General features: G+C 40.7%; 4 protein-coding genes across 7 annotated transcripts in view; 2 read left to right on the forward strand and 2 right to left on the reverse strand.

Annotated features, from left to right (window-relative positions):
* Positions 1-4,032, forward strand: part of PPP3CB (protein phosphatase 3 catalytic subunit beta) — a 47,671-nt gene extending 43,639 nt beyond the window's left edge. For 3 of the 4 annotated variants that reach the window (XR_008840854.1, XR_008840853.1, XM_056495329.1), the window contains one exon: positions 2,902-4,032. The gene's annotated coding sequence lies outside the window, so the exon portion shown is untranslated. The remainder of the gene's footprint in view (positions 1-2,901) is intronic. The other variant, XM_056495328.1, reaches the window with a different exon arrangement.
* On the reverse strand, positions 1-13,048 carry ANXA7 (annexin A7). The gene is made up of 13 exons (XM_056495330.1): positions 12,937-13,048; positions 11,464-11,521; positions 8,497-8,704; positions 8,088-8,189; positions 7,011-7,051; positions 6,644-6,746; positions 6,263-6,357; positions 5,473-5,586; positions 4,046-4,216; positions 2,379-2,549; positions 2,195-2,270; positions 878-990; positions 1-353 (listed from the first exon to the last, which is right to left on the reverse strand). The coding sequence occupies exons 2-13, from the start codon at positions 11,518-11,520 to the stop codon at positions 231-233; spliced, it is 1,374 nt and encodes a 457-aa protein (XP_056351305.1). The 5' UTR covers position 11,521; positions 12,937-13,048; the 3' UTR covers positions 1-230.
* The window catches only part of LOC130255059 (potassium/sodium hyperpolarization-activated cyclic nucleotide-gated channel 2-like), a 27,615-nt gene continuing 18,528 nt past the window's right edge, over positions 12,975-22,061 (forward strand). The window contains exon 1 of the mRNA XM_056495332.1: positions 12,975-13,165. Coding sequence (XP_056351307.1) covers positions 12,988-13,165 — 178 coding nt within the window. The 5' untranslated portion in view covers positions 12,975-12,987. The remainder of the gene's footprint in view (positions 13,166-22,061) is intronic.
* The window catches only part of EIF3F (eukaryotic translation initiation factor 3 subunit F), a 5,723-nt gene continuing 1,721 nt past the window's right edge, over positions 18,060-22,061 (reverse strand). Inside the window, exons 4-8 of the mRNA XM_056495331.1 lie at positions 21,863-22,000; positions 20,703-20,794; positions 20,355-20,491; positions 20,103-20,216; positions 18,060-19,359 (exon numbers count right to left, since the gene is read on the reverse strand). Coding sequence (XP_056351306.1) covers positions 19,282-19,359; positions 20,103-20,216; positions 20,355-20,491; positions 20,703-20,794; positions 21,863-22,000 — 559 coding nt within the window. The 3' untranslated portion in view covers positions 18,060-19,281. The remainder of the gene's footprint in view (positions 19,360-20,102; positions 20,217-20,354; positions 20,492-20,702; positions 20,795-21,862; positions 22,001-22,061) is intronic.

The following is a 22,061-nucleotide window of genomic DNA, read 5'->3' on the forward strand; positions in this document are numbered from 1 at the left end:
TCTAATAGACAAGATATATCTTTTATTATACAATATAGAATATTATGTACTGTATATTAAGGCATTGTAAGTGCAGAAAGCTTACTGAATCATCAAGAAGGCATATTTGATTATGCAACCTTTAAAATTATTCTTTTACAAGGATAGTTAGTATCTGCTTAAAGCATGTTTCACGTCCTTCAGTTTGTTTAAAAACAAACAAACAAACAAACCAACCAGAAGATCCTCTTCTATTGCCCAACAATTGCCAGCAGCAACTTCCGGTAATCACCGCTTGTATCACTTGCTATCATTGTAGCCAATGTTTTCTGATACATCTGTGTGAACATCTGTTTAATTTGCACGAGGTCAATCTATGCAAAGACAAAAAAAAGCAGAGAACTCAACCACAGTGTATGATTTAAATCCTAGACAGTCACCCCACACCTCCTCCCTTGCGAACTCGAGAACACATGCCAAGGGTGAGATGTGCAATGATCAACCCCGTGCAGTCAATGAGGCAGCTGGTCCCCCCAGGGACAGAGGAGCGGCTCCCAAAGCAGAGTGCAGCAGTTGTTCAATGCTTTGTTAAGATTGTGCTGTCCTAACTCTGAACAGGTGAACTTCTCACCTGGAGGTGCTCACTTGCTGCTATGTAGATGGGCAACAACAGTTAAAAAGGGAAACAAGCAGTTACTGCTATCTAGGCAGAGTTAATTAAATTACTACACGAAAGCTGGCTTTATAGCTAATTAACACATGCATCTAAAGATGAGCCCCATAAAAGCTTTATGAAGTACATGATTTTACACCTGTGAAAGGAGGACTAAGTGACAAGCTGGTTTGGGTAGATGGCTTTCTGCTGCATGTGACTGGTACACAGGAGAAAATTTCTTACCTCACTGCGAGTGACCACAATTCTGATGAGGGTAGAATCATCTGTGCCAGCTCCTTTCATAGAATAATAAAGTCTTTCTGCAAAAAAGGCTGGGCGGTTTAAAGCACATTGCACTGCAATAAAGTATATTGTTAGGATTAGTTTCAGTAATGTATGCTGTATAGTGATACTTGGCAGGATCAACATGGCAGGATTTTTGCTGTAGACAGTTAGAACTTGGTCTTAGTGAAGAACAAGTTACTGTGAATAATGAGACCTGTTTATAGAGCTAAGTTTATTTTTAAGTTGACCAAATTAGTTATTTCTTCACACAAAAACTTATGGTTAGTAGCAGTTAACTCCTTTGGAAGTGCTTTTCAAAACTCTGAAATATTAATTCTCAAAAAGGTAATCAAAAACAGTTCTTCTCCATGGATAGCTGAGATTGGGACACAAGGTATTTTACTCATGTTCCATTGCTAGAATCTCACTAAGAAAAGTACAAATGCAGAAAGTTCTCTAATAGTTCTGTAACTCTTGTAGTTATAGAATAGATCTTGTTCCAGGTAGACACAAGCCATTATTCTTCCGACTCTCAGACCTGAATTTCTCCTATTAAACTCTTGAGTAGAATCTATTCTGGGAAGTTTTTGCTTATCCATTATGGCTGCAGAATTGCTGTCATTTGGGGAAGCACAGATATGACTGGTGTCTACAGATTTACTACTAAATATTACTGATTTTCACTATCAGTTAATTGTGCTGAATTGTGTTGAACTGCATTACTATAACAAGTCAGTAGGAAAAAGTGAATTCAAACCAACATCTTCTATTTTGCTAAGCTTGTCCTTAACCACAGCTTTTTGGGGTAGATGGTGGTGGGGAAGGGGGTGGAAAGGAAACTGTGCCTTCACTAGGTTCATGTTGGCTCTGAGGTTATCTGTGTGGGTGGCTCAGCTGTCTCTGCTGAGGAGCTGCATACCCAGTCACAGCTCTGTGACACTGGTACCCCCTTTTTGCAGAGCTCTGAATTATACAGCTACAAGCTCTAACCAGTGGCCCTTGGTTCTGTGCATTTGCCTGCCTTCCCAGAGAAGTGACAAGTAGTTTCTATGTGGCCTTTTCTTATTTGAAATGGAATTCTTCATGATGGATGCTTATTTTCTTCATTTAAGTGCAAGATGAATCATGTGAATAATTGGAGCTACTTCTATTCTAGCAGAGTCTCTGATTATGTGATCATTTGCCATATGGCCAGTGCTGAATTGGATTTTTCTTTAGTTACATTTAGATTTAATTCCTAAAGAATAAGGGGGGAGGGAAGAAAATATAACTTACCAATAGTCTTCAAACCACGTTCCACATTTCCAGAAAATTCTCGGTCAATGCTGCTTAATAAATCACGATTAGCAATCTACAAATAAATGAGATTAACATGTGGATGACAAAATGCAGTAGCAACTGGAACCTTAATTTAAAATACATTGACCAAACTTATTTGAAATCAGTGAAGAACTCCTACCCTGGAGTATGCCTCAACTGTTGCTTTCAGTTGGGGAAAACTTCTGCTTGCCAGAACCATATTAAAGCAAGATTCATCAGTCCCAAGTTTTCCTTCACCTGCTTGGTACAGACGCTGAGCATCTTCTTGAGCTTTTTGATAATCCACAGTTTGATTCTCATCACGATTACCCTTAATGCAAAGAGAACAGATTTCACATGAAATTTCACAGAGAAAACTATGATTTAACTGCTTGCAGTGTATATAGACCCCAGGCATGTATCTTCAAAGCTTGAAGCAGAAAGAGAAATAGTCGGAAATACATTACATTGCTTTAAAACTTCTCTTTGGTTTAATATTCTTTATAGGAAACAAATACAAAAGTGGCTCAGAACCTTATCTGTAGGACATGCTTTAAACTGCAGATACACTGACTCAGATAACTTCACCCCTACAAACCATCTCATAGTTCTAATTAAGTACTGTACTTAATTCTCTATTTTACTTAATAATGTAAGCTTTCTCTTGATTTGTTTGTTTCTAGGCTTCAAGTTGCAAAGACTCTTCCCAAACGAACTAATGAATTATCTTACTGAATATGCACACCTGAAATATCTCAGGTTTCCCTCCTATTTTATTTAGAAGTTGCCCATTTCAAGTAAGAATGTCTCCAGAAAGCACTTACCACACTTGTGTCAGTAGGGCTTATATGACATTTTATGTGCTTTGGTGGTTGTTTTGGCATTTTGCTGCCCAGTGCATGGATGGATACTGCTAAACATACTGGCTGAGTAGGCTGAATACATTCTCTTCAATACTGTTGTATCTATAGAGGTTAATATACTACTTAAATTATGTGGTTGTCAGTTATTGTAAACTACTGGATTTATCAAAATAAAAACTAGCAGCATGAGCTTCTTCAGGTTTGCTTTCTTGTGGATTTTGACTTTTAACCAAATATCTAGAGCACAGCTGATCCCTCACAAAGGAAGAAGCCAATGAGATAGTGAAGTGTCAAAGAAATTCTAACAGAAATAGGCAAATTGATCAGAGAAATGTGTGAAGTTGAATTAGTTACATATTTCTTCCTAAATATGAGTAATTGCAAGTTATTCTTCAACACAAAATGAGCCCTAGTAAAATATATGGGATAAACAAGCTCCAGTGGTCATCTGAGTTCAATAGCAGCACCTCCCTAATTCTGGTGATGTAAAGAGAAGGCAGGCTATGGGAGTAAAGGGGGGGAGGTTTTGCCCTGTGGCAGGTCTTGTTTGTAGGGATTCTCACAAGCATTCTACATACCACAGAGGTTATCCAATCAGCTTCACCCAGATTGCTTTGTTAACATATGCAAAAAATAAAAGCATCTTGCTTTAACAGCAGTGTAGGACACTGTTTTAGGGAACCACTTGGTTTCATCTGCACAACATTTCCACATAAATTCTGCTATTAATTTAGGGTGCTCAATTAGGCCACACAATTCATCATGGATTTGTAGATAAGAAACATCTCTTGAGGAAGGGCTGAAGTGCCATATTTTAGGGGATAAATTAATGACCATGGGCTAATTGCTTAAAAACCTGCCTCTTGCTAAGCACACACAGGCTATTTGTGGAGCCATTATGACTTATCACATCAGACTGTACACTGTTATCTTATTTAATTAAAAATTAAAAATTAAAGCTCACTTGGCACATAGATACAAGTAATCGTTCAAAGTGTCCTGAAGTGTCTGATCTGATGTCTTGTTCAATGTCCCTTCCAAATTCTGATTTATAGCAGTTCACTATTTCGCGTATTTCTTGGTTTGTCCTTGTGCAAAGGATCTCGATCAACACACTCTCCTGAGTGCCTGCTCCCTGTGGGCAGAGAAAACAAAGGCATAACTACAGAGCACTACCTATGCAGTTTTCTTCAACTGTGAAATAAGGCAATCATCTGGTATTTCAAAACTTAATACAATCTAGATTGGAAGAACAGTATCCCTGCAATGTGAAAGCACCAAGTCTACTGTATACTTAAAATGGAATGAAGATTCTTCAAACATGCCATTCTGCACCAGTTCAGAGAAATACCCCAAAACTATACATCCACATCAGTGACACTGGCCAAAGTTAAATGGAAAATGGTTAAGGAAGGAAATCATTTGGCAACCTTAATCTGGAAATTTAGCAAAGGAAGGTAGAGCCTTATGATAATCATTCAAGTCTAAGTTACACTTGTAAATTCTGTTTTGGTCAGTACCCAAGTGTATTTCCTATCCAAATGTGGCTGCTTCCACAATGTGGAACTTTTCATAGATGCTTCCCTCCCCAGAAAAAAAATTAATTGTGATTTCTGTGTACAGGGGAATCTTACTGGCATGAGCATCTCAATTCAGGGAAGGATTAGATAGGAGAGGAGATACATGTGAGACTTCAAGGTAATCTAATATTATGAATATAATTGAGTGGCTATTCCTCATTAAATGTAGATCTTCATTTAAGCTCCACATTCTCCAGAAGGTGTGCATTCATAAATGGGTTAAGTTACTCACTTCCACTATCAACCACCTGCTAGCTGCTGCAGCTCAAGCAAGACATTCCAGTAAACTGGATGTACTGGATGTTTGAAAAGTTTAAACTAGCTCATCTAATCTCTAAATGCTGTCTGTATATTTCAACAGATACATCCATCATCTGACTTTAAGAAATTATTTTTTCTTTTTCTTATTATTCTGTCTTTTTTGGGGAAAAAAGGGATAATCCAAAAATACCTTTCACTAACAAAGGTTTGCTCATAGTAAGGAAAGGTATATACCTTTAGTTTAAGCAGTGGTTATGGTTTTAACAGCACCCTGGCCATTTCTAGGTTCTAGCAAAAAGTATGCCCAAGTGATAGAGAACAAGGTTCTGTCCTCCAGCATTTCCTCCTCTACTGAATGGACATTTGCCTGAATTGGCTAATCCTGTAGAAACTGTCTGGAACTGGGGGACACAGCAGAAAAGAATTTTAAGCCCTGCAATTCCAGGATTTGTTTGACACTAGCAGATTTTTCAACAATGCTGGGACCAGGTATTCTTGGATGAGCATTTGAAGATAGTTTTAAACTATTCCCTTCACAGGAATACCATACCTTCATGGCGTGACGTAAACTCCAGGCATCATAGTAGGTACTAGGCATGAAGAGGGCTAGAATCAATTCTTCCACATTACCACTTAACTCAGACTTCAGATCTTTAATTAAATCCTGATCAATTATAAACACAAAAAGGGTTTTGCAGAGTGTTAGGCATACAGATTATATACTGAAGAAAGATCAATTTAGAACTTACTTTTATTACTTATTTCTACCTTTCTACCTTTGTGCTGATTTTCCTGTAAGGCTTTATTTTATTTCTTATTAAGAACTTCCCTCTGTCCAAATCTCTGACAGCTCAACTCTTCTCCATTGTCTCCTCACTAATCCACAGCTACAAAATTTCACTTTTCACTGCAAAAATGACAGGGAAGAAATTAAATTAACCTGGATTTTTATTTACTATCCAATCTTTAATAATTTCTCAGTTTGTTTCTTGTGAAGAAGAATTCAGTGCTGGTTCGTGTGATAAAACTCAGCAGTAGTTTCAGTCACTAATACAAGGGCAGTTTAAGCTTGGTTATTTTCTGTCAAGTATTAAGAGAAGCTTCTTGTGTGATCAGGGACAGAGACAGACTCTAGCCTTCCCCCACCCCTCCTTCTGCCACATATCAGGACAGCCCTATGTCAAATACCAGATGTCTCCCAATACATAAGGAATATAACCAAAAGAAGTGCATTTAAAAAATGCCCAAATCATTCCCCATGACTAAAATGCAACCAGGCAGTCAAAGCAGCAGCTGAAAGTTTGGGTTTGTTTCCCAGTTCAAAGAGCTAGTGAACGTACCTTGCCATACATAGTCTTGAAAGCTGCCTTGATTTTTTGCCTTTGATCATTGGAGCGGTTAGCAACAACATTTATGATGGCCTGTTCATCAGTTCCTTGGAAACAGAAGGGCAGTGTCATGTAAAAATGCAATATAGTCCCTCCAAAACTGTGCATTTTATACTATTGCATTTGGGCATAATTACATAATAAGAGGCTGCTATTTAAGTCCACCAAATTTTCTGTGTAACTTCATCTACTAAATAGCCCAGGCTACTTTGAAAATGTAACTTTTGAAAAGCTTGTTGGGGGGAGCTATATTTAAATAAAAACTGAAGAAAACAACAAAATGGCATTAAGAAGTTAGATGAATAGGAACTAAAGCTTCTATTGCTTACTTACCAAAACCCTTCATAGCTTTGCGTAGAATTTCTGCATCCCTTCCAGCATCGAAGTTTGGAGCAGCTTGAATTGTACCCTGAGTATACTGAACCACTGCAGCAGGCTGAAAATAAGAGTCACATGTAACTAGATATCTACACAATAAAAATTCAAATTAAAATCACAACTCTGCAATCAGTTGTGTCACAAACTCTGTTGATTAGTTCTCCATTTCTTCCTCTAACTCAGAATCAGGGCAGCATTACTCTGAGGGTAGATGGAAACTTCTGATGCAGAACATAATCTAAACCTTTGGAAATCAGCTGTAAAACCATTAAAACTACAGCAGCCACAGAAGATTAATTATAGAAGAGAAACCAGCACATACCGGACCAGGCATTGGGGATGGTACTTGTCCACCAGGAAATCCTAGTGAAAATATAGAACAAGGTAGGAAAAATTAATTAGGTCTCCTCTTATTATGGAAATGCCATCTAAACTGAATATAAAGCCAGACCTACCACCGCACACAACCTGTTTCCTAATGATACCTACCACAAGCAGTAACTGAATTTCTTCCCTTAGGGATAATAGGAAGAAGCAATCACAGATGCATTTTGGTACATACACTAGCAAGGCAATTCTAAAAATACTAAACTTAGTGTTGTGGGAACTAGAAGGATCTCAGCCCAAAATGAAGAATGTGTGTTCCATGCTCTCTTTAATAGCTGCTATGTACACTTTAAAATGCCTAGCATGTAAACAGTAAATATTCAGAATTCATTGCTGCAAAAAGGATTGAAGGAATCTCATTTTGTGATCAAAAGCACTGGTAGTACAAAAGCTAAAACTATTTTTTTGTACTGGAATTTTGTTTCTATTCATAATATGCACATTGCTTATCACTTTAATAGCAATTTAGTACCAGAGTTAACAGAGCAACCATAAAACAAAAAGGTTTTGCTGCTTTGAATTTCTTCAAAACACAACTGATATATTCCAGGACAAAAAAAAAAATCTCTGTAGTAACTGACCACTCAAAGCATTACAAACACTACACTGCTTTTAAGCAAATGTGTGCATTCTCATTTCCTCTTTCTCCAGTGTGTCAGGAATCATTATGAAAACACAGATCTGAAAAATGCAATTGAAATTAACAGAAGTACTAGATACTCATTGAATGTGGACTCTGGATTTCAGTTCTCATCAAATACTTGCAGCTTGAAAAAGGGCAAGCACCTAAACCACTGCATCATGACCATTATTCAGGGACAGCCATCCCTTTTGGATGTAGCACCTGCAGAGCTGGTTCTCATCAGCCCTCCAGTGGCCTGGTCAAGAAAGGTGGCAGGAGGTGCACAGCATACAGATCTCAACAGCTACAAGTAACAAAGGTAAGGGCTTAATTTGTTACTACTTATCCTGGGGTCTCTTGGATGCTTGAAGTTTCTTATATATAACATACCTGCAATTTGTGCTGGTCCTCCTCCAGCATAGCTTTGGGCAGGAGGCTGCTGTGGATAGCCACCAAAGCCAGGCCCAGTGGGAGGCACACCAAAGCCAGGGCCTGGAGGAGCCAGAGGAAAAAAAAACAACCAGACTTTAGCACACTTAGTATTTTGTATTTGACTTCTTGACAAAACAGGAGCCAGGTTATTGAGCAGGGCTACGTAAGAGACCAGTTTCTCTATGTCTGTGCAGTGACCCAGAACCACCAAGGCTCTGCCATCAGCATGCAGGTATTTACTGCTGGATGGCAACCTGGCTGCCTGCCTGCTGCTGCCTGAACAAAGCTGCTTTTCTCTTTCTAACAAGCACAGGGAATGGTTGCACTGGAAATCACTCCTGACTGGTACTCTAACAAAGGATCTTACCTCCAGGATAAGCTGGCATTCCTCCAGCCTGGGCAGGGTACCCTGAAGCAGGGTAGCCCCCTGGGGCAGGATATCCTGCTGCCCCTGGAAACCCAGCATTTGGTGGTGCTGCAGGATAGGTCCCTCCTCCTGATGGAGGGAATCCTCCAGGAACAGCAGGATAGGTGTACTGACCAGCTGGTGGATAGACAGACTCCTGTCCTGTCGGCTGAAACACAAAAATGGGATGTCTGTATGCCTGTTAACAGCACATTAGAGCAAAAACTCCCAAGCTGCCAAAATGTCCACATGTATAATAACAATGTGAATGATACAATTAGCTGTAGGGCTTGAAGCAGCAGCAGCAGAATTCCTGAAGCCTGGATGGGGTCCTCCTCGTTGGATGTTCTGATGCATCTCCTATGTTGACACAGAATCGGAGAGTGCTGCAGGGTGGAAGTCACCTCTGGATGGCCTGTGATCCCAACCACCTTCAAAGCAGGGCCAGCTTTGGAGTTGGGTGGGCTCATGCAAGGCCTGATAGTTTTCAGTATATACAAGGAATGGCAAATTCACAGCCTCTCTGGGCCCCTGTTCCAGTGTTTGACTATTCTTCTAGAGAAAAATGTTTTCCTCAAACCAAATTGCAATTGCAACCTGTGTTTGCTATCTGCCCTTTCACTATGTACCTCTGACAAGAGTTGGCTCCAATGTCTGTATTGCTTCTTCTCACCCAGCAGAAGACTGAGCAGATCTGTGCTTAGCCTGCTCTTCCAGGCAAGCAGCCTTCCCTGGACATGCTCCTCTTTGTCTTTGTTGTACCACAACAGGAGGCCACAGCCAGACACAGTATTCCAGAGGTGCTCCTGCTAAAGCCTGAGGTGTCATTAGCCTTCCTCCCTGAGGACTCGCAGTGCTGAGCCACGCTTGACTTGTCAGCCACTGGGACTCCTGGTCCTTCACTGCAAAGCTGCTCTTTCTATCCCACACAGGGAGGAGGTGAGCTCAGCTCAGCTTCCTCTTAGGAGCTCCCTTTTAACCCCCTGTTAAAGGACTTTTAAGAGCACAGTAACTTTGAAACTTCTGCCTCTCTTGCACAAATGGTATTTCCAAATGTTACAGGGTAAGAACTTTTTGGGGGTTTTTTCCCCATTTCCTTTGGAATCTGGGTTATAAAGCATGGACATTCAATCACGAAATCTTGATCACTAAGTCAGACTGAACACCTATTACAGGTTTTAAATAAAAAGAACAAGTCCAACAGCTATATATTTGTTTTGTTACATGTATGATTTACCAGCCATAGCACAAAGGTTTCTGTTAGCACTAAAATGTATTAGAAACATTTACTTGAATGATCTAGATCTCTGAGGGAAAGCCCAGTAAGGTAAAAGTCACTATACAGGAGCTTAGAAATCAGGCATTCAAAATCAGCTTCATAATGAAGCATAATGGATGGACTCATTACTCACTTGCTGGGAATCATCTTTACTCAGTAGCTTTAGAAACACAAGTCAAACGTTACATGCATTCATTCTTGACTCCAGAAAACAGAAATAAAGTGCAGAGCAGCAAAGCCTAGGTCAAATGTTCTCCTTGGGTTTGGCTGCCCAAGATTTTTACCCCAAAATTCCTGTGCCCAGGCTATATAATATTCTTTTCCCCAGAGGTACAGTCTAACATTTCTCTGCCTGACTCAACAAAAAGATTTTATTGGAATTTAGATTAATAAATCCAAAATTAGGATCCTCAAAAGCTCTGCTCCGATTACTACCAGTGCTGCAGAAAAGAATAATTTCACATATGCTTTTTGAATTGGTTATCACATTGGTTATCACCAATGAGACTAGGAAATCATTGATAACAAGTCTAAAATGTCTTTTAAATTAATTCATTGAAGCTGGTTATTTTGTAGATGCTAGCTAAGAAAAAAAAAAAAATTCAGATCTAGTTAAAAAAAAAAACCTACAAGGTAAAATAAAATCATGAGGGTTCAGAAGAACCTTGAGGGAAAAAAAGAAATTCTGGAGTTAATAGTCTTATTTCTAACATGTTTGTCTTTAGTTTGCCTTGTTTCAGAAGAAGTAGGGGTAGACTGTAAAGCAAAATCATCAGAGAATTTATTGCATGTATTTATATCAATATATCTTGCACATATTTATAGCTTTTCAGTATCTTAAAGACATTCAGGCTGAGATCTGTGCTTAAGTCTGGTTCTGTACAAAACAGAACACAGGTAAAATTCCCACAATTACAGTATGACGAGTGCCATGATCTGTGCCATAAAAGCATTTGAAAAATATTGCAGGCATATCGAAAAGGCTGCAGTATCAGCCACAACTGATACATTTCTGCCTTCCATTAAGTTTCCTTCAAAGTTTTAGTCGATTCAGTTGTGAGCTGAAGGTGGAACAGTCCTGTGGATAGGGTAATAAAGATACAGTGTCCTCTATCCTCAGAAAAATATTTACTTGATATTATATGAAAGCTGGGCTATTTGAGTGAAGTGTTCCAAGCTCTTCTTGATGGCTGTCACATTGAAGCTTGTTCAACATCTCTGTAAATCCTGGGAAATGGCTATGTGATATGGCTATATTTGGTACACACTGGTTCAGAGATTACCTCTAACTGTACATGTAAAAGGCCTCCTATTTACAGAAGATACTTTGAAAAAAAAAAAAATTGTTGAGATGAAACAGCTGTAATTTAAAAAACCAAACTCTCAAGAAAACGATCAAACAAGACCAAAGACCTTTCTGGAACAATGGCTGTCATTAAAAAAAACTAAGTTTCCTACTTGGAATTCTTGTGTGACAGCTGTAAAGTCATCCTCAGAGATATGCAGATGAAAACAAAGACCATAACCACTAAAGAACGGGGTACATGAACGGACAGCTACTATTTACAGACACATGGAGCACAGTAAGAAGGGGCATTCACAGAATACAAGTGCATTTGGAATGCAACACATTCAAGAGCCATACTTACAGGATAACCTGGGAAAGCAGGGTAGCCATCAGAAGGGGGATAACCTGGGTATGACATTCTGGGGAAGGGAAACAAAAAAGGTATTTTCACTTGAAGCACTATATATGAATTTGTAGTAGGTATCTGCTTGCTAATTACCTGTTAAATCACTTGAATATTCTGCTATTAACCCTCAAAACTTTTCTTGTTTTTCTCTCCCACGTTTGACCATAGCAATCAGAATTCAGAAGGGAAGCATCTTAAACTTTGTAATTAACTATCACTCTTATTTAGGGTCAGACAGACATTTAAGCATGGTAAGAGGCTCAAACCTCCAGAAAGTTCTGAAATACAGGATACACTTTGAGGTGCCAGCAGGAGGGAGCTGTACCCTTTGCCAGGATAGAAACCATGCAGGACTGTACCTAGCACCTGTATCCATCATTCTGCACTGCAGTGCTCACAGGGTTAGTTCCTGGGAGAAGAGCAGCACCCTAGCTATCCCACGTAAAATGGTAATTTGATAAGAACAGGTGTAATCCCTCAGCATTACTTCATTTGTGGAGGAAATTTCTATTTCCTGACAGTAACTGTTTATTTTAGTCACATTTCTAACAGAGGGACTTGGGGAGTAGGGGTAGAGATCATCCCATCCTGCATGTTGCCAACCAGTTGGGCAGGGAGATTCGAGACCATCAGCCAGGTTACGAAACTTTCAACGACAGAGGAAAAACTGGACTTTAAATTTGGCACAAGCACCCCAAGTTGAACAGCGGCTTTGACATAACTACTTTTATAAACAAAACAGCAGATTTTTTCCGTCAGGCTGTCGTTTGCCCCCGCAGTCCCCGGACGGGCACGGGGCGGGTTAACCGGGCAGTGAGTCAGCTGCGGCACTGACCCGCGGTGAAACATCAGCGGGCGCGCCGCTCCGTGCGCTGGGCGGGAGCTCACGGCAAACACGGGCAAGCGTCCCCGCTGCGGCTGCTCCGCCTCGGCTCCACCGGGACCCCCGGCCCGAGCCCTCCCCTCGCCCCGCCGGCTCTGAGGGCCCCGCCTGCCGCCGCCCCGCTCCGCTCAGGGCACGCTCGCATCGCCCCAGGCTCCTCCCGCCCCCCAGCCGCGGGCCGGCCCGGCGAACCCCCGGCCGGAGCTGCGGCAGAGGCGAGTAGCCGGTGTCCCGGTACCACTGCTCCCGAGGCCACCCGAGCTCGCCCTCGCCCCGCAGCGCCAGGGCAGCCCCGCCGGTGCGGCTCCCCGGGGCAGGCGGCACTCTCCCGGCCGCACACCTGCCAAGCCCCGAGCCGGGGCGGCCGCGGCTCGGGGAGGGCTGCCCGGGGGGGCTCCGTGCAGTACGGCCGCACCCGGGCTGGGGCCGAGCCCCCCGGGCGATGGTGAGCAGGGCCGGGGCTGGGGCCGAGTCCCCGGGCGGTGCAGCGGGGCTGGGGCGAGGGGTACGCGAGCGGGCTCCTCCCTCCCCCCCGGCCGCCTCACCTGAGGGGAACTTGCAGAGCCTCCGGCCTCTCTCCGCAGCCACACCGCAAAATGGAGCCTGTGCGGCCGGCGATGCCCGCCCCGCCCCCGGCACCGAGCCCGCCCCGCCCGGCCCACGGGCCGCGCTGCCCGGCCGGGCCAGCCGAGCCCTTGGCTGGCTGCGCAGCTTCGCCCGGCTCGCTGGAGGAAGGCTGTGGGGTGCCCGGCTGTCCCTCGGGACGGACGAGAGGTAAGATCACGGGCTCAAGTGCCACCAAGGCAGAGCCGCTGGCCGGTGCAGCTGTGTCACGCAGGGACCGCCCGAGATGCTCTCCCGCGGGAGTCCTTTGCCACCCGCTAGGAAAGGGAGAGAAGAGTCCACACTTTAGTTTCCTATGGCACCACTGCAGTGGGGTTCAGCCCTCATGCGTGTAGTTTTAAGTCAAGTCTGTAATCCAGTAATACACGAGTCTTTAGATCAAGATCATTGTCCAGTAGCTGTCAGGGAGTCCATCAAGTCACCCAGGCCACCAGAATGCATGTAACAGGCAAAGAATATAAAAGATCTTAAGTGTATGGAGCTGGAGGAGCTGCTCCTTTTGCTGTAGTTACTGAAGACCAGGATCTAGGTCCCAAAAGGACACAAAGGTAAGATTGACTGACTACTGCATACATTTTTCTAGAAAGAAATCTTAATTATAGTTATTTGCATGTAATTATGGGGAGTGCGCTTACTGTTTTGTTTCTGTCTGCTGTAATGTTTATTCATTCTATGCTTTGAATAGACATTACACACACATAGTCCTTTCTTTACCTGATGTTAATTATTCATAAGACATTCTAACAAACAAGATACAATTTATGAAAGATTCACCTATGATATTATGCACCAGTTACTTGAGGTAATTTTAAAAATCCCCTTTTTTGTTTATGACAAACATGTTAGCAGTTTAGAGACCATTTCAATGCAAATAGCTTTGGTTCATTCCTGTTACCTGGTGCAGCACTTCAGCTCCAGATGAAATAACAACCACTGTTCTGTTTGTCTGTAAAACAGCGTGAAGTGCAGACAGGAGAAAATAGGTGGGTAATAATTTACCATGCTTGCTTGCTTCAAATGAAGAGCACCTAAAGCCACATGAGTCTAATACATTACCTATCCAGAAAAATTGGGCTTGTTCTCTCTTGTTTGTCCATCAGGAGTGGCGTTAAGAATTTAATCCTCACAGCATTCTTCAGCTGACAATCTGAGTGCATGTCTACTTTATGTCATCTGTTAAGCACATTTCTTTCAGGACAGGTTTCCATGAGAACCAAGTACATTTATAAAATACATGATTATCTATTTTTTTCATTTAGTGGACTGTTTTGATTTGAGCTACTCAAGAAAAGAACAATTTATTTTAAAACAAATTCCTTCCTTTTTGTGTAAAAGGAAGAAGAGAATATTTTCAACAAAATTACATGTGTCTGAAGAATCTGTTAAATGCATTGAATGTTTATGTATCAACGAGAATGTTTGGAATTACTTTTTTAAAGCATGCAATGGAGCCATTGTGGTCATCTAATTTCACTCTCTGTATTTAGGGAAATCCCTTGGCTTGTTACTATACCTAGAGCCTACACATTTAGGAAAGCTTCTAAAACTCCATGCAGAGTCAAGGCAGCTTCTCGCTATTAGAAAATTTTAGTTTTGTGGAGCAACAAACTTTTGTTCTTCTCTTTTGTAATATTCTTGCATCTGATCCTAAGACATAGTACTGGACAGAATTCTGGTCTGGAGTGACTTGGCTCAACTACATAGTTGTGCTGAGTGCTGCCAAAAGAGCTGAAACAAACCCTTTTTTCCAGAAGAATTTATTGTTGGTGATATAGGTAGCTAAAGCATTGCTTCTTCTCTGTTCTTCATATCCTGCATGGAACATTATTTCCCACTTAAGTAATATAAAGTATTACTTTTGGTGTTCTACTCCAGCCAATATAATTAAATTCAAAACAAAAACCTTTCCCCAAGTTTGTTGTAAGAACTAGTCAGCTTCGAACCATGGTCAAAGTGCAACAAACCTACAGGATACTGCAGTGGTCCAAGTCTGCATGATGTACTAAAAATACTTTTCCTGTTAGACAGCCTTGTGACTGCAGTTATTAAAATGCATAGTCCTAGTAGGCTTTGAGTGAACCTTCCCCATGTGCAGGGAGCAGAGCGAGGTCAGCTCACTTCAGGAGGAGCTCTGGGTTTGGTTAGCTGCTCAGGGGAGTCCTGCCCTGTGAGTCACCTTAGTGCTCCACCCGCCCTGCTCTGAGCATCAGGGTTTCACACAGCCCTTACAACTGAGTTGCCAGCCAGTCTCTAGTTCCATTGTGAGGAAAGCCAACTGAAGTTTCACCCTTTCTCAAAGCACAGAACAACAGCTTGTTCTGCTTAACTGCTCTAGAAGGATTGTGTGTCCAGCCTTTTCACATCAGCCTTTCAAGCTTTAGGATTAAACCCATAAATTTCAGGCATAAGTGGCATATGTCCACAGGTTCACAAAATTACACACCAAAGCACTGCCTCCTCCTGTAGGTGTAGAAGAGATTACAGGCAGCCTTGCCCCTGATAAGCCACAGTTGTAGTAATTACAAAAAAAACCCCCCAGAAATAGTCTTGCCTTTAATGGGTTGCAGCTGTGACTGAAAAAAATAAGTGTGATAAAAGGGGTGGGGTAGCTAGTTAGGGAGGGGCTTGGAGGTCGAGGAGCCCAGAGGAAGGAAGGCTCCAGAGACGTTAAAAGAAGAATGAGACAAGGAAGAGAGTTGCTGCTGTAAAAGATCTGCTATGTGGTCAGGTTGGATGTAATGGAGTTAGCACCTGATGTTGGAGCCTGCAGTCACAGCTGAGCTGGTAAAGCCTGTGTTCAGTCTGCAAACCAATACTTGCAGTCATGGTCTAGCAGGAAATAGCCAGCAGTCAGAGTCTGCAGCTGGGCCCTAGGAGTTTGCTATAGCAGAGTCAGGATGGCTAATCTGTAAAGAACATTAAACTGGGACTCTTTTTATGTTGTTGAATGAGAGTCTGTGTCTTGGCTCGTTTCTACCCCTAACGAGAGGTCTGCTGCAACATCTTCTTTACAGCAGGTTTAAGTGTTCTGCCAAGAAACTGAAGTGGCTCAACTAAAAAGGCAGATCTATCTAGTGGCCTTCATCCCAGTACGTGGAAATAATCACCAAATGAAGTTGCTATTCTGGCAACAAGGATTTAAGTTTCAAATTGGAGATAACAGAAAAAGCTTTGCTATTCCCAACAATATAGAACTTTTTTCTGCTGAGTCTCATCAGTTAAAAGCTAGTGGACCATTACCATCTCCTCCTGAATTCTTATGAAGGTATTTCATAAATATAAATAGTTTATCCTCCAAGTATTCATTTTGACAAGAAACAGTGCACTTTCATGTACTTGTGTGATTTACATGCTCTTTCAGAGTTATGAATGAGCACTATGCTGGGAAGTTGTCAAAGCAAAGCATAGTGACTGTGTGCTTATTAAATTGCAGCTTGTCCAAAGTCACTGTGCTCACTGCAAAACCCATAAAATTTCATTGCCTCTGTACTGCCCAGAGGTGCTTGGCTGAAACTCTCTTTGTTGAAGCTGTCTGAGGAAGGCCCAAGGTTACAAACAGATGGATTTGATACATTCCTCCAAGTTATACCATAGAGAACAAAAGAATCAGTTGTAACACTGAACTCTGTTCTGAATATTATTATGTGTATTGAGGAAAAGAACTGTTCAAGAACTTTATAAAAAAAAACCAAGATGAGCTCAATTAATCCAGGATTAAAAAAAAATCTAAAGATCATAAATATTTTAACATTCTTAATAATTTACATAATTTGGACCATTACTTCAGTGCTGTGAGCTAGTAAAAGAGTTGTTTGAACAAGGTATTTTAAAGCCTAATATTTACCAGGAAAATATGTACACTGCTAGAAATAAATATAATGCAGTAATGTCCAGGAGTTTATACTCATTCAGAGTAGTCATCTAAGAAAAGAAAATGCTGAATGCATCGCAGAGGATGGAGGTTTTTTATTGTATGTCACTAATTAGTCACTAATGTGACTAAATATAGTATACAGAAGAATACCAGAGAATTATCTGTCATGACTAACTGTCAATTATTTGGCATTATACTCATTCTGAAGAAACAAACAAAACACAGAAAAAACCCTCAAGAAACCCCAAACAAACAACAACCCAAAAAACCCACCCCCCCAAAAAAAAAAGTTTACAAATCAATGCAGAGTTAAAGCTTGAAATCCTCAGTGATGTTTCTTGACTCCCAAGCTTTTCCTACCAGATTTTCTGTTGAACTTTAAGTCTTTAGACAGATTCCTCCAGATTGGAACAATTCTAATAGAATACCTTTAGTAATTTCTGTCAACATTTTACAACTCTCAAGAAGGAATGCCTTCTAGGTAACAGCACAGCTCAGGCTTCACAATTAAGCAAAATGATTGTGTTTGCAGTGCTGTCCTTCATAAAAGTGGTCACTGAAATTTGAAATCAGGTATTCAAAACTCCAGAGTCAAAGTGAAGATCACCATGTGTCCATTCACAAGGACAGAATGGATGGAATCAGACAATTTTTAGAAAGGAAACTTTTCCTACTCCACTTCCAAGCATTTGGCAATGTCCTGTCTCGCAAAGACCTAAATTCCAGGACTTTGGTCACTTCCAACACCTCAGCTTTGCAGTAAATCTTTCTGCCTAGGAAGTTAAAACCTCAGTCCCCTATCACATATCTTCATTAGTCTGCAGGTACTTGCAAGGACTGGCAAATCCACAATGGTCACAATTGTTCTTCTTGGAACTTTGCTTTTTGTGCACACCAGCTTATAAAACAACATAGAATTTTAACACTCTAAAAGCTGAATAGCTTTCTTTTTGTTTTCTCCCTCTTCCTGACAGGGAGTGGCAAAGAGTTTCCTGCCAGGAGAGATCAGAGCCCCTGTAACTTCTTTGCAGTAATTATTCAATTTATCCAACTTGCTGCTTCCTCTTTTCCTCCATTCATGTTAAAACTTTCTTCAAAAGACACCTTGATCTGAAAATTTCAAAACATTAAATGTCTGAATTTAAGAATATTAAGTTTAAAAAACAGAAAGGAAAGCAAAACATTTTTATTCAGACTAATGAAAAAACAGAGTTGAGTTCTAATACTTATTTAATGCTCACAAATAACATTTCCAGTAGAGGAGAATCTTTGCTGGACCTTCAGTTTTTACTTACATTGACCTTGCAATTAGAATTTAGCATTAAGTCACTGGGGGAACTCTCTAGATTGGAACAACAAATACAGGATCTGTAGATTTGTAATCTGAGTCTTATTCTTGAATTAAGATGGCAAATTATCAGAATTATTTTAGACAGCACTCTCTTTGCCTACTTCAAATTCATTCACCAAACTAGATACAGTCATTAGTAAGGTGGGAACAGTTTTGTTGTAGAAGAGGGATGCTTTAACCTTTTTAAAGCAGAGCACCTCCTCAGCAAAGGTAATGTTACAGCTGATATTTGTATTGGCTTTCTTCCAGTTGGAACTCAGTTAACATGAAATATGTCTTGGGGGGAAAATTTGGTTTTTCTTCACATAATTTTAACAGAAATACAGTGTTATGGAATAGAAAATTCCTATCTGGCAGCACCCAATTTTTAACCTCAAATCTCTTCCTTTCCCAAACAATCAGAAAATAATTATATGCATAGAAGTGATACCATGAACTAAATTTATTGTCTTGTAGTGTGTCAGTACCCTGCTGAAGGGATATACACAGCTAATAAACCAGAGACCATTCTGCAGTCCTTCATGGTAAAGCATATTATATGCAAAACAAATCCCCACACTTTCAGTGTGCTTTAACAGTTGGAAAAAGAACCTGCAAAGAACTGGAATTCACTCACTTGCACTCTTCCTTTCTTGATGCCATCCTACCCTCCCCCCTCTTTCAAAAATGGATTCATTACACAATAAATGAGAAAGTTTTTTTTCTGGACAGAAGCCATTGTTGCCACTGCAATGGAACTTTTATTCCAAATACATTCTTACAATAAAGCTGTATTTTGTTATACAAGTAGACAAACCCAGGAGACAAAAGATTCTCATATTCCATATTTTAAAATACCAGGCCCAACTGAACTGACTGAACTGCAGCCATTCCCATTAATTTCGTAAAGCATGGTAGGGATTTTTCAGAGCAATGGAAATAATGATGTAAACCACGTCGTGTTGGTAATTAAATTAGAGTCCAAGGAAATTTCTAACACCGCAGAAAAGAGTATCTGCACATTCTTCGGGCTCCTTCAAGTGTAGGGTGGCAAATGTTTCTTTATAAACTCAGAAGTTTTTCATTGAGAGCAATCTGTGACTGTGTGAGATTTGCCAAGTAGGTTACCATCAGTAGGTCCTGAAAGGGAGGGAAAAAAATAAGTGATCAGAAATATTAACAAATCATAGCTTATTAGAGAACTGAATTTTTAACATCTGTAAAGCATTTTACAATCAGCTACAAGAAACATTGGTAGTCCTGAAAAGTCCTGTCCTGAAGAATGCTTCCCTTGCAGGAAGCTTTTGGTATTCCTGGAATACTGCTTGTAAAATTTTAACTCTGAGTTCACCCATGTTAACCAGACAAGTCAAAGGGTATAAATATTAAAAATTAGTTCTGGTCTTACAGACTGTGGGTGAACAACACATTCAGAAACTTAAGTTTTCTAAAGATCTGTTACAGAAATCAAGTAGCATGCTAAAACCTTGTTCATGTCATAAGCATTATGCAGAGAGACAGAACTCCAGCTCAGGCAAAAGAATCTGGCAAGTCACCAGTTATGGCTGAAATAAAAATTACTTCAGTTTGGTAATTCATACTGTCCAATCAATATGAAAGAAGAATTGGTACTGGTTTTCAGTTGACTTGCAAAATTCTTAAGTTTTTAAAGCTTAATACTTTTGCCTGCACTTGCTTGCAGGATAATGGTGAGCTTCTTTATCCACCCTTATCCCTTAAAACTCCAAATTATTGACAATAAAAAAGCTGTATTTGCTATTAGCATGTTTGTATGAAAAGATAGATCACAGACAAATTTGTGTCTGTATGACAAATTTGCAGAATTGTTAGCAAGGCACAGAAAAAAATCATTATGATCTTACATTGATATTGCTGTTCAGCATGGTCTCAAAGTCCTCTGGTGAAATCTTTGGCACCTGGTTAATAAGATCCATCAGGAAGCGCCCAACAGTGTTGTCAGCAGCCACTTTGCCAGACTAAGCATAAGAAACACACACTTCAGCATAAGTGGAACTCAAAGTTTATGGCCCAGAAAGACACATAACAAAGAAAAAAGCAAGATGCACAAGTTAACATCAAGCTTTTTTTTCTGGCTGATGAAAAGCTGGCCTTACCAACACATCCTCAGCATACTGCAGCACCATGGTCAGTGTATCCTGGATCCTGGCTGAGGCTGACCCCACCTGCTGTAAGTCACTAGACAAGCCAATCACTCGATTGGGGCTAAAACAGGTCTTCATGATAAGATCCACTGAAAGCAAAAGGAGGATCAGTGAAAAAAACTGACTGCCACAGAAACCAGTTTAAACCCTTAACTTGTTGAAGATTTTTTTAGGTCAGCTTCAGCAACACAGTCTGATTACCAGTAAAATTCCCAGAATGGCAGTTTTACCAAGGTAAAAGAAGCATTTGAACATTGTCACAACAATAGTTATAAACCAAAATAGGAAGAAAGCATTCACCTCCTATCCGCTCTGTATCATAATAAACATATTTCACTGTTAGGGGTGTGAACATCACGCCCATAGTTTTACCAGGGACTCCCATTGGGGCACTAGAAAAAGAAAAAAGAACAACAAAACATTTTCAGCATGGACATACATAAGGGAAGAAGGAAGAGATTTCCATCTCAATGATCTCTGTTAGAACTAGAGCGTGAACATGAGTATGTTACTCATTCTCACCAAAATCAGCAATTTTAAGACCCAAGGATAATTAAGGACAGGAAATCAGTTCTGGCATGCTATTAATTGCTCTTTTTCATCCAAGAATACTTCTAGCTGGTTTGACGTCAGCATGAATGCATGAAGAACTATCAGCCAAAGTTCCTTCTGGCCTTTAGAGAAGGTGCTCTTCTATCCTGAAATACTTCATGCTTTAAGAAATTACTGAAACAACAAGCAATATGACAAAATTCAAGTACAAAGTACTCTCAACGCCTTTATTATACCTATTATTCAAGGTACTTGAAGTCCATTTACGCTTTGAGTAAGATGTCATGGAACAGCTCCCATTTTAAAGAAGCACAGTCAGGAAGCAGTACTTTCTCTACAAAGAAAAGTGGTTTTTCCTTACAGAGCAGAGCTCTTTAGCCAATACTGGGAGGAATTCAGTGAGGTGGAAGAATTTAATTTCTCAATATTTAATCTCCATTGTTAATTGCTAAGAATTGCTAAGGGTTAAGGGGAAGAAAGACCCATCAAGAAGATGCTGTTGGAATTGTTTTAACCACACTAATCCTCCGACTTGTATAAATGCACTACTGAGCAATAAACCCTATGGCTATAGGCTAGCATTCAGTAGTGTGATGGAAGTTAGTGACATTACTGCTAGCTGTGTGAACCCTGTGAAACGTCCCAAATATGTTCTCAAATTGTTAATTAAGTCACAATCCCCCACCCCAATGAGGTTCCAGTTAATGAAGTCTTTCAGCCTACATACAATGGTCAAGACATTCCAATGAGAAGTAACCATGATCCCTGGCTCACCACTATGCTTAACTACTGCACAATATTGTCCAAAAAAGCACACTGCACCCCACTACATTTCTTGTTACCCTGATGGGGCATCTCTCAGTATTTCAGATTGCTCCCCCTCCCAGAAATGCAGCCTCCCAGAGTACCTGACATAGGCTTTAATGCTCATGCGTGAATTCTGGAGACTTGTGTCCACAGTGAGGTGGATTGGATTGTGTGCTTCCCGGCTGTAATACTCATGGATCAGGACTGAGTGCTCCGTGATGTCGTGACCTGTAGCATACCTTCAAAAGAACACACGGGTGAAGAGCCACTCTTCCAACATTCAAGTGCCCAATGTTTTAT

This window comes from Oenanthe melanoleuca, chromosome 6 (genome assembly GCF_029582105.1).
Source record: "Oenanthe melanoleuca isolate GR-GAL-2019-014 chromosome 6, OMel1.0, whole genome shotgun sequence".
In the NCBI taxonomy this organism is placed as follows: domain Eukaryota; kingdom Metazoa; phylum Chordata; class Aves; order Passeriformes; family Muscicapidae; genus Oenanthe; species Oenanthe melanoleuca.